This window comes from Prionailurus bengalensis, chromosome A3 (genome assembly GCF_016509475.1).
Source record: "Prionailurus bengalensis isolate Pbe53 chromosome A3, Fcat_Pben_1.1_paternal_pri, whole genome shotgun sequence".
Lineage (NCBI taxonomy): Eukaryota > Metazoa > Chordata > Mammalia > Carnivora > Felidae > Prionailurus > Prionailurus bengalensis.
The window spans coordinates 63,665,927-63,678,620 of NC_057354.1; the positions used below are offsets into that span (position 1 = coordinate 63,665,927).

The 12,694-nt window shown below is 36.7% G+C and overlaps 1 protein-coding gene across 1 annotated transcript in view; it reads right to left on the reverse strand.

Annotated features, from left to right (window-relative positions):
* LRPPRC (leucine rich pentatricopeptide repeat containing) overlaps nucleotides 1–12,694 on the reverse strand; it is a 113,408-nt gene that overhangs the window by 31,693 nt on the left and 69,021 nt on the right. The window contains exons 24-27 of the mRNA XM_043603283.1: nucleotides 12,299–12,423; nucleotides 11,715–11,821; nucleotides 2,307–2,375; nucleotides 1,420–1,510 (exon numbers count right to left, since the gene is read on the reverse strand). Coding sequence (XP_043459218.1) covers nucleotides 1,420–1,510; nucleotides 2,307–2,375; nucleotides 11,715–11,821; nucleotides 12,299–12,423 — 392 coding nt within the window. The remainder of the gene's footprint in view (nucleotides 1–1,419; nucleotides 1,511–2,306; nucleotides 2,376–11,714; nucleotides 11,822–12,298; nucleotides 12,424–12,694) is intronic.

Below are 12,694 nucleotides of genomic sequence, written 5' to 3' on the forward strand. Positions count from 1 at the left end.
AAAAAGACAAATGAACTTACTTATTCACTGCTGTCTATGGTGTTTGGTGAAGGAAAATTTCCCATGAGAAAAAGAAAATAATCTAGAACAAATATCTATGAAGTGAAAAAGGGAGGGGAGGGAGAGGAGGGGATGGAAGGTCAGGTCAGTATTCTTTTTTTTTTTTATTAAAAAAAAATTTTTTTAATGTTTATTTTTGAGAGAGAGAGAGAGACAGTGAGCAGGGGAGGGGCAGAGAGAGTGGGAGACACAGAATCTGAAACAGGCTCCAGGCTCTGAGCTGTCAGCACAGAGCCTGATGTGGGGCTCGAACTCACAGACCGCGAGATCATGACCTGAGCCAAAGTCGGACGCTCAACCGACTGAGCCACCCAGGCGCCCCAGGGTCACTGACTATTATAAGTGTTGTTCCTCTCTACCCAAATACCTTAAAAGAGACTACCAAGTTCCCAGATGTATAAACTGGAATCAACACACTAGAGCAATGTTTGGTAATAGAGATCAAAAGTTTCAGAAAACAGGGGAGCCTGGGTGGCTCAGTCAGTTGGGTGGCCGACTTCGGCTTAGGTCATGATCTCATGGTCCATGAGTCTGTGAGTTTGAGCCCCACGTCGGGCTCTGTGCTCACAGCTCGGAGCCTGGAGTCTGCTTCGAGTTCTGTGTCTCCCTCTCTCTCTGCACATCCCCCACTTGCACTCTGTCTCTCTCTCTCAAAAATAAATAAATATTAAAAAAAAAAAGGTCAGGACACAAATATAAATGCAGTACAAGGAAACAACTAAGAGTATGTGCAAAGATTACGGCACGCAGATGGTTAATGCAGCGCTATTTTATAACACGGGAAACTGAATTCTATTCCAACGTCTAGCATTAGGAGATTGGCTGGGTAAATCTAGTACATCCATTCAATGAAGTTATTTGTAGGTAATAAAATATAAGAAAATGTCTATAGTATAGAAGCAGTCAAAACCGTATTATAACATAATCACATTTTAAAAACTAGCAACGAGTTTGTACATCAATATGCGTTCTTCTGGAAAAGGATCTTATAGACATGAACAGGTCAATGATTATGCTATTTATAGAAGTGACTGATTGATAAGTCTACTAGAGCACTTAAATAAAAAGAAAACATTAGTCTCTCCTCAAAAAGTCCCATTACATTCTGTGGCACTGATGAAGATTTTTCTCATCTTCTGATTACTGCAGTAAGATTGTCAGAAATTATGAAACTTGTATGGTATCTAGTGATACAATGTAACATTCTGTGATAAAACTCAATCTGGCCTCTACTTAAACCTCGGTTAAAGGCTACACATTTAACAATCCCTGGACCTTCCTGATACTCCTTTCTAGCACCTGCCTTCAACAGAATAAATGTCACAAGATGAAAACATGAGGAATGGTCAGATTACTTACTATATAGTTTTAGCAGACTGTAGTACAGCTGGTCTCTATCACATTCAAATAGCTTCTGCGTTAGCTCCACTAATTTTTCTAGAGTTTCAACCTTAAAAATAAGAGTAACAGATGGATCTAGACTGTGTAAAGGATATATTTTATAATTCACAAATGTCCGTTGAATAATCCTTCAAATAAGCTTTACCCAAAGGGCAGATTAACTTCATTTAAAAATTTAAAGAGCCAAACAGAACAATGTGAATGTAATTAATGCTTAAAAATGGCTAAAATGATAAATTTTGTTAGATGTATTTTACCACCATTAAAAAAAATGTTTTAGGTTGAAAAGCTGAAGGACTCTGCAGTCAAGAACAAAACATGAACAATCACCTAACTGAGGGAATCTCCATGAACATGCATTTTGAAGAATTCAAAGATACTTGGGGTAGAGGGTAGAATTAGCACATCCTCTATTTATTTATAAGAATATTCCTCCACCCAAGTGTTATACTCCTCTTCCCCTGTGGCTTTTACTTTGCAGGATATGAACAAATATCTGCACTGGAGGAGACAGAGAGTAGAAATTCGACTTGGGCTCCCATCAAGCGACTCCTCTGGTCACTAAGAACTGAAGCAGATTTAAACTGCCAAGGAAACAAGGTTAGCCTGCTCAAGCCAACAACTAGGATAAAGCAAGTGAAAATCTTCAGGGCCCTAATTAAAATTTTTTGGGATTCTACGGCACCTCAGAAACAAGAATTAAGCTACCGCTTACCTGGAAAACAACCAAGATAACGCTGCTTCTATTAATAATGCTGTATGTCCCCAAATGCTCATATGACATGGAGGACACTTGCTTTCTACTCACAGTTTTAGGTGCTTGAGACCAGAAATTAAACACAAACCTGATTACTTGAAATGCATCTATCACAAAACCACTGAAGTCTTGAAGATCGAGCTCTAATGCCTGGAGTCTATAAAATAAAATAATCATACAGCATGTGAGGTAAAACTTAGCTAAATGTTAATTTTCCTTCAAAGTTTTCCTTCTACTGAATTTGCCACTTCCTTCCCAAATATATATCATAATAAAAGAAACCTGTAACTTAATACCATAGTTATCAAAGACTTTTAGGATTAAAACAGCATAAATGGTAAGCAATATTTAACCAGTATCTAGAAGATTTGATTTACATCAAAATGTTGCTTTGTAGGTCAATTCTCATTCAATAAATCATTTTTTAAATATTAAAATGGTTAAGCTTTCTTTAGTTCAAAAAGAAACCTTGACTCGAACTAAACTCCAAAAGATGTCAAATCAAATACACACACACACACACACACACACACACACACACACAGTTTCTCTCTCTCTCTCTCTCAGAGATCCCAATGGACTCAAGAAGCAAAAACTATTGTTACAAAAACTTATTAACCATTATCACAACCATAAACCAATGGCTTTTACTTTTTCCTTTAACATGCTTTGTGAAGTTTAGTGATCAAAAAGTACTGACTACCACAAATGTCTGCCTAGTATCTAAAACTAAATGTTTAAAGAGCTAGGTACTTAAAACAAACTAAGTACTTTAAACTAGCTCACAGTCTTAGTTTACTTTAATTACTGAGACATAGGTTATATCCTCAATCAGAAATTACTAAGGTTTAGTCAATAACTCTGGCTGTAAAGCAATTATTTTACAATTCTCATACTGGAATAAAAGGAAAACCAATTCACACATAATTCCAAGGATTTGTCATTCTAACTATAGTATTTTCATCATCTGTAAGAGGGCTTCACCATTAAATACTACATTTCAATCACAGCATTATGATAAGAAAACTACACACTCATTAGCCCTGGCTGCTCCAGTCTAGAGGAGGTACCTTTACTGCTTTCTCCACTCCGCTTTGTTGACTAAACCAGGTACCCCTCCAATCTGATCTCTTATTTATAAGTCTTCATTATTTTTTACCTCTTAAAATAATATTGTACAATGTTAAATTAAGAAACGAAGCAGACACTAACACCTCAGAGTTTTGGCAGAATGACAGAAAAGCTGGTACAGCAGAAGCTGTTTAAGTGTTCTCATTCTAACTGTGCAAGTATGCACATTTGGGGATACAAGAACGAAATGCTGAATAAATTACTTGTTTAAATATATTCTCAAATATCATTAATATTTACATTTGCACACAATTTCTACTCAAGGGTTTTCTCATCTAATTACCTGTTTTGTTTCACGTGCATTACACTGAAAATGAAACCAAATGAAATCTAACATATCCAAAAAGCCCTTGCAAAAATTCTGGACAGTCTTCATTAGAAGAAGGCAAAATGCCAGGACTGTTACATTCATTCACTTATAACTTTCAACGTTAACGCTGATCCAAATGCCAACAATCTAAAGAGCACAACTTCTATGGTAAACTCTTCCTTTTTGTGGCTGATTAATCTGCCTGTCACTGGCAGGACAGCTTATACAGCAGATATTCCTATGTTTCATTTTGAAATTGAGAACTGTTTTCACATTATAAATCTCAATCATCAAAAGAACATCTAGGTCAGATTAACTAAATCTCCTAGGCTTCTGTAATAGTCTACATTTCTGGCTTATCTCTTAACATCTTATTGAATTTTAAACACTACAAGTTGAAAGCAAAAATAGAAAATGTAATAAAAATATGGAGAAGAACAGAATTCTAATTGGGATGTTAAATATAACTTATCAAAAAAAACCGGTTAACACTTAATTAAAACAATGAACTTACCTAGTTTTTTCTTCTCGTTTTGCGACAATCTAATTAATGGACAGTGAGGATAAAGTAATTACTGTAATAAAAAACCTGGCATGTTTGTTTCCCCCTGGGTTACTGGGCTTCAAAACATTCTTTGTGATGTTCCAATTTAGTAGTAAGTTCACTTGTATAAGAATAATAGTAAGCCAAAAGAAAAAATAATTTTCATTTAATTTCATTACATTACTCTGATATAAATTTCCTGTTATCGTAATAGGCTTCTATACATACTAGTAAAAATACCTATCAAGTAATTATTGTCTTTAAAGCAGAAAGAGATGAAGATTCTTCTACTTCAAATCGATCTCAAGGAAAACTATCTTAAATTTGACTCAAATACAAGTTTTTACCTGTTTTGATTTTTCCTGCCTTTAGTGCTAGAAACATGAAATGGAAAACAAACAACTACCCTAGCCCCACACCCTCTAGGCAGCATGGGAGGAAAACCAAGTGCATGAGAGGGACTGGAAGTTTATGTCCAACTATTTATGTCCATAGCTAGAATAGCAAAGGAGGAAAAGGGTATCATGGAGCTTACTAAATCTTCCGATATTTGTCCTTTTCTCTAAAATCTTCAGAGATTGACATAAAGACCATGTCTAGAGGAGTAAGGAAAATATGGCTGAGCAAGTCAAACTAGCAGACTGACTATGGTAAAGTAAACATGACCCATTTAACTAGGCATTACAGGAGATGCTAAAGAGAGGGGGTATGAACTGGTATGAGAACTGACATCCATCTCTTGAAATGTGGGAGGTCACGGGGGAAAAAACTAGCTCTAAAAATCCTTCTGAGGGGCGTCTAGCTGGCTCAGTGGGAAGAGCGTACAACTCTTGATTTCCAGGATGTGAGTCTGAGTCCCACGTGGGGTGCAGAGATTTCTTAAAAATAAAATCTTTTTTAAGATTTGGTGCAGAGCCCAATGCGGGGGGCTCGAAGTCACAAACTGTGAGATCATGACCTGGGCAAAATCAAGAGTCAGACGCTTAAGCAACGGTGCCACCCAGGCGCCCCTAACCTTTTGGTTCTAAACACAAAACCATAAAAAGAAAAAAGGTTTTACCCCTGAGAAGATAGCAAAATTACTCTGGCTACAATGTGATGGAAGAGTAACAGCAGATAAGAAGAGGGAGAAAAATCAAGAGAATAATTCTGGAGAAAGGATAAGTTCTTTTGATGGTTTAGATTACTAAGGGGTCAAGAGATCATGGAGGTCATACTGCAATATATAAATGCATCAAATCAACATGCTGCATGCCTTAAACTTATGCAATGCTGTATCTTATCTCAATTTTAAAAAGAGAGAGAGATCACAGAGATAGGAACTGTTGTAAAAGAACCAAGAGAAAATGTGAAATCAGGACCCGATTTCAAATTCCATGCCTACTACTAACTAAACAAGCTCCACATGGACACTCCAAACTAGTTTCTTTGCCCTAATTACTTCTCAGAGTTGTTTTGTGAGAGAACCCCAAGCAGGCGCCGCACTGTCAGTGTAGAGCCTGATGTGGGGCTCAAATTCACAAACCGTGAGATCATGACCTGAGCTGCCACCAGGAGTCAGATGCTTAACCAACTAAGCCACCAGGTGCCCCCATAATAAAGTCCTTTCTTAAATGAGAAAATACCATTACACTATATGCCAACAAATTGGAGAACCAAGAAAAAATGGATAAATTTCTGGAAACATACAACCTTCCAAAAACAAATCAGGAAGAAATAGAATATTTGAACAGATCAATTCCTAGCAATGAAATCGATTCAGTAAACAAGTAAGTCCCAGGACCAGATAGCTTCACAGGTAAATTATACCAAACATCGGAAGAAGAGTAAATACCTATTCTTCTCAAATTATTAAAAAAAACAAAAAAACAGAAAAGAAAGCTTCGAAATTCATTCTACAAGGGCAGCATTACCCAGATTTAAAAAAGTAAAACCATTTTAGTTTATGATAATTTCTAGCTATGGGACTAGAAGTCGGGAGGCCTGCACTTTAGACCAAATCTCTGCTAAGATAATCATAAAAGAGGTATCATCTATAAAGACAGAACCGGGGCACCCAGGTGGCTCAGTTGGTTAAGCAGCTGACTTCGGCTCAGGTCACGATCTCACAGTCTGTGCGTTCGAGCCCTGCATCGGGCCGGGCTCTGTGCTGACAGCTCAGAGCCTGGAGCCTGTTTTGGATTCTGTGTCTCCCTCTCTCTCTGCCCCTCCCCTGCTCACACTCTGTCTCTCTCTCTCAAAAATAAACAAACATTAAAAAAAATTTTTTTTAAATAAATAAAATAAAGACATAACAAAGTTTCTGTCTCTGTGTATCAGGGGCCTTAATGGTAATAACATTTCACCTACTTCTAAGAAATGGTCCTATGTAAATAATCTGAAAACCAAATATACCTGCATCTATAGCTTAAGATGTGAGTTATGATTTCTTTGTAATAGTAAAAATTTTTCTCAAAAGAAAAATGGGCAAATAAACTTTTTTATTTAAAATTTATATAAAAGTTTATATAAAAGTGGGCAAATTCACTTATATAATGGAATGATAAGGTCATTAAAAATAATGCTTAGAAGAGTTCTTAATTACATGGAGGGAAATGCAGAAGCAGTGATGTAGGGTAAAGCTATGGTACGATTTATTTCAATTATATATAAAAGAAACAGGCATTGAATAAAGTACAGAAAAACCACAGGGATGACTAGACGAGTAGTGAGATTAATAGTGTGCCTTCGGACTTGGAATATTTTAAACAGTAACACGTATAGTAAATTTTGTTTGAGTCTATTCACAGGGGAAAAAACAAACGTCAGATTGATCATCATCACTGGTACAACACAGAATACAGTTCACAAAATATTTACCTGATATTATTAAATAAGTTTGTAAAAATAATTTGTGAACATTTCCCCAATTTCATTCCAGAATGTGCCAGAAGAACACTGAGAGGAACTAGGGATAGTTAGCCTGCAGAGGATGAGACTGCACAAGAGAGACAAAAGGTCTGACTTCAACACAGGGAAGAAGGTCACACAGAAGGAAGGGATTAAAACTAACATTTATAAAGTGTTTGATAATGCTGCCCCTCACCTGCTTGTGCTCTCTCTCTCTCTCTCAAAATAATAAATAAACCTTATTTAAGGGGGGGAAAAAGGCACCTGGGTGGCTCTGTCGGTTAAGCGTCTGACTCTTGACCTCAGTTCAGGTCATGATCTCACAGTTCATGAGTTCAGGCCCCACATCAAGCTCTGAGCTGATGGCTCAGAGCCTGCTTGAGATTCTGTCACTCTTTCTCTCTGCCCCTCACCTGCTGTGCTCTCTTTCTCTCTCTCAAAATAAACAAACTTTATATTTAAAAAAAGTGTTTGATAATGTACCACTCTTTGAGTGTTATCTGATAGAGTCCTGAGAGACAGAACAAGGATGAAAGATGGAAGCACTTTCCTACCTCAGAGCCTTTGCACAGGGAGTTCCCTCTACATGAAATGTTTTTGCCGCCACTCTACGTGGCTGGTTCCCAATCCATCCTTTAGTTCTCATCCCAAACATCACTTTCTCAGAAAGACTGAGTCTGGAACAGACCCTTTCTATGTCAATTACTACATTATATAGACTCATTTTTTTAAGGTCTTTCTCTAGGATTAGATTGCAAGATGTCATCAGTAATTATTTGTTAATGATATAAAGAAGAAAGGGAAAGAGGGAAGAAGGGAAGAAGGGAGGGAGGGGAAATTGGTCTAACAGGATTGACCTGGAGGGCATTATGCTAAGTGAAGTCAGGCAGAGAAAAGACAAATACAGTATAATCTCAAACTCCTAGAACAGTGGTTGTCAGGGGCTCAGAGAAAATGAGGAGCCGTTGGTCAAAGGGTACAAACTTCCTCTATAAGATGAACAGGTTCTGGGGACCTAATGTACAACACGGTGATAGTATAATATAATACTATGTTATAGGGGTGTCTGGCTGGCTCAGTCAGAGAAGAATGTGTTCTTGATCAAGAGTTCTTGATCTTGGGATTGTTGAGTCTGAGCCCCACACTGGATATTACTTAAATAAATACAACTTTAAAAAATGTTATTAATTTAAAAAATATATCCTTGAAAGCTGCGGAGAGTAAATTGTAAATGTTCTCACCATAAAAAAGAAATGTAATTATGTGAGGTGATAGAGGCGCTAACTAACATTACTGAGGTAATCATTTTGTACAACATAAGCAATCAGAGGCACCTGGGTGGCTCAGTTGGTTAAGTGTCTGACTCTCGGTTTCAGCTCAGGTAATGATCTCATGGTTCGTGAGTTCGAGTCCTTCATCGGACTCTGCACTGACAATGCAGAGCCTGCTTGAGATTCCTCTCTCCCTCTCCTCTCTCTCTCTCTGCCCCACTTTCTCTCTCAAAATAAATAAATAAACTTAAAAAATACAAGTAATCAAATCAACATAATGTACACTTAAACTGACACAATGTTATATGTCAGTTATCGCAATAAAGCTGGGGAAAAAGAACTATTTAGAGATTTCCCTTTCTACTTCTTTGCTCTACCTCTAATACCTGTAGTAACCTTCCCAGACCCCATCAGACTCTCAAATGTTAAAGTACTACTATATTCATCAACCCCTACCTCATACTCTATTTTCTCCAGAAAGTCTTGCCTAATTTCCTTCACTGGGAGTAAGTTCCACCCTTGAACTTTCAGAACGATTCATACTTTTCTTGTAGCAGTGAACATTTCTCAGTCTCATATAGTAATTATCCTCACACGTTAATCTCACATTCAAAGAGCTTCACATTAGTTCTTAGTCTGATTTCCTTTTCTCTCTTACTTTCATTTGGAAGAGAATACTTTCTCTGAGTATTAAGAATATGTATGCTTGTTATAGAAAACTCAGAATATATGGAAAAGTATAAAGTAAAATAGCTATAAATCCAATCTCCTGCAATAAACCATGTGTAGAAATAAAATATAAAGGCTATGTTAAAAGGTATTCTATAGGATATATGTACATGGGCTCATTTAAAAAACAACACAAGTTGCTGTTACACTGAATACTGTAATACACACTGAATCCTGCCTCTTCTTTCTTCATTTAATGTGAACATTTTCATAACTGGTTTATCTGATCTCTCACAGTCCATGGAATACAAAGAAGCTTCACCGTACATTCTGCTTTGAAAACTCAACGCCAGCAAGTCTACCCATTGATAAGACACTATGGGCATTTTTGGAAATGATAAAAAATGTTGCTCACTGTTTACAATATTCTTTCATACACTGATATAGTCATAGTTGATTAATTTTTATTATTTTTTATATTTCAACAATTCTGAGAAAACTATGAGAGAGAATTCCAGGTCTTGAATTTTTTATTTATTTTTTTTTGGGGGGGGGGGAGTATGTGAGCAACAGAGAGAGAGAGAGAGAGAGAGAGAGAGAGAGAGAATATCCTAAGCAGGCTCCCTACTCTCAGCATGGAACCAGACGCGGGGCTCAATCTCACCAACCATGAAATCATGACCTGAGCCGAAATCAAGAGTCAGGCACTTAACTCAGCCACCCAGGTGCCCCTGGGTCTTGGATTTTAATAGTGAAAAAAATAAGTAAGTTCCCACTTTAATTCAATTCCAACTAACCATCAAAAAAAGAAACTAAAAATGTGCTTCAGTCTATTCTCATGTATTACACACCTGCTGTCCTACCCTACAACACGGCAGGGGTTCCACAAAGCCATTCTTTATCCTTTAAGCAATTTTGTACACATCCACTATGAAAATTCTGTCATCAGTAGACAGCCATCCCTAAATGATTATGCTCAATGATGTGGCATTTGGCAAAGCTTTAAAGTAATTAAGAGGCAGTTTTCTCTTGCCTACTCATGTGACAACATGTACCTTTCTGCTGAGCATCATATTGTGAATTGCGCAGGGTAAAGAAGATAACACAATCCCTACTTTTGAGGGGCAAAGAGAATTAATATTATTGATTACTACCATAATCCAGGAAACATGCAAGCTGCTTTACATACATTATGTGATTGAATCTTAAAGAAAGATACTATATTCCCTTTTACAGATGAGGAAGCTTAAAAAGGTTTAGTAAACTGTCCATTACCACACTAGCAAGTAGATGGCAAAAGGCAAACTCACTCTTATGCCTTTGGCTCTTCCTATAACATGTTGCTTATTCCATAAAGAGACACGCATGATTTCCTACCGTAGAGCCACTCGCCACTATTATCTGAATACCTGAGCTTCATTTCTCCTCTGATCAGTGCCCTGCTAATACTGATACCATGCATACAGAGCAGAAGAACTCAAAAGACTTCTGAAGAGGTGAATCTTAAGAGCTTCCTGCATTTTCAGATACACTGTGCACTTTCAATGAAAGAATTTATACTATTTTCTAGAAAATTCAAATGGACTACTTGAGCTACAGAAGCACCTGTCCAAGACAGCATATCCCACTTCCCTCTGACAGGAGGACAGATTGAGTTGTAAGACAGACAGACAGACAGGGAGGAACATTCTGAATCAGTATCACAGTCTTCCCTTTTCATATTTTTCTGCGAAAAACATCAAGAGAAACTAAAGATTTTTCTGGGTTATATAACTACATTTTCAATTTCATGATAAGCAGTCATCAATATACAAACAAGGAAGCCACACATCACCTTTGGGAAATTTTGGAAAAAGACACAGAGTAATGGCAAAGTATGATCTGACAGAAACATGATTAAGGATATGTTTACAAGTCTATTCTATTTATTTCACATTAAGTATTTTTTTCATAAGGTAATGGGTCTATTCTCTGTGGAATGTTTTATGTAGAGGAAACAGAATTGTTTAATAGTGAAATTAATCATAATTTGGACAGACTTTATATAGTTGCCCTTTGACTTATCAATTTCAGTAAGCAAAATTTCAATCAAGCCTAGATAAAATACACTAATCCTAAGTAGGCCAGGTTTGTCACCTACCATTTCCCATAAGCTGCTTACCATAGTTTAAAAAAAAAAAAAAAAAAAAAAAGGAGAAGAAGAAGAAGAAGAAATTTTAAATTAAATGCCAAACAGTTGCAGACAGCACTTGTTTGGCTGATTAACTTGTAGACAAGCATTACAAATAAATCTGAGCATGGTCTGCAGCAAATTAAATTCCACTGCTTTTAAGAACAAAGAATTCCTTGGCAAAGAGGATTAGCAACTTTACACCCAGGAATGCCAGTTTAATTTAATTGTTCCACAATCCAAGATTTAATATGCAAATATCATTTTGATACATAACAGTGAATTTAACAAAGTGAGGAAACAAATTCAATATACAACCAGGCTGCCTTTTCTGAACTGTAATTACATACAATAAAGAAGCTGGCCGAGTACCCCCCAGCCCCCATTACTGGGATTGAATTATATTAACATGAATCAGAACAACTGTAATTAAAGGTTAAAATTCTTAAACATATTCCAATTAAGAGTCTAAATAGCTGTCCAATTAGAATACTGTAGTTAAAAAATCATACCTCAATGATCTTCTTGGCCTCTTTGTAATTTCCTGTTTGTAGGAAGGCGAAAAAGAGATCATACAGCATTGTCATTTCACCTTGTTCTTGGCTCACAAAGTTCATTGCTAGAGAGGAGAAAAAAACAAAGCAGAGGAAAAAATACTAAAACACTTGAAGTTCTGGACAAATACAAGAGAACTTTAAAACAAATACTTAGAATGACTTAAAGACTGATGCTGTATCAACCTATTTTCTGTCACATTCCTTATCTAAGGGTATACATTTATGACAGTGAGGACCTAAGACTAGCTTCACGGAGGACTGGTGAGGGTGAGAGGGAAAAACTCCTCCTAAAGGCAGATTACCAAGAAGCAGAGCAAAAAATAATAGAGGGGCAAGTTTGCAAAATGAACAGTTATTACAATCAAGGACATTTATAGCATTGAAAATCTACCTTTTTAATTTAGAATTTAATTAGAAGCACAACAAAGTTTCTCTGGATGTGCTTCCCTTCCTGTTAAATTTTCTCTTCACAGCAATGCATTAAGATTAAGCAAGCAAGAGGGGGAAAAGAATACACCAAGATACTGGAGGTGACCAACCTTTCTGAATTAGATCAGTCTCGCCTTTCTCTATTAGTTTACATAAGACATCATGAATCCTTGGTAATACTTTATACTTTTCATAGCAGTCAATGGTGACTTCAAGAGCGGCACTTAAGTCATCCCTTGGAAACATCAAAATATTAACAATGAATACACAAAATGTACAAGATCAGTCAAAATGTACAAGATGAGCTTTACTCAATAAAGCCAAAATGGGGAGGGGAGAGGGAGAGAAAATAATCCTTGTATAGTATAAATAAATGTTCAGAGTACAGACATCATGAGCAGTTCCCTGTTGTCCCTCCTTTATCTTTTATTATTTTGTTTGCTAAACAGCACTCTTAAAAATAAGTCCAGGTGCACCTGGGTGGCTCAGTCGGTTGACTGTCTCAA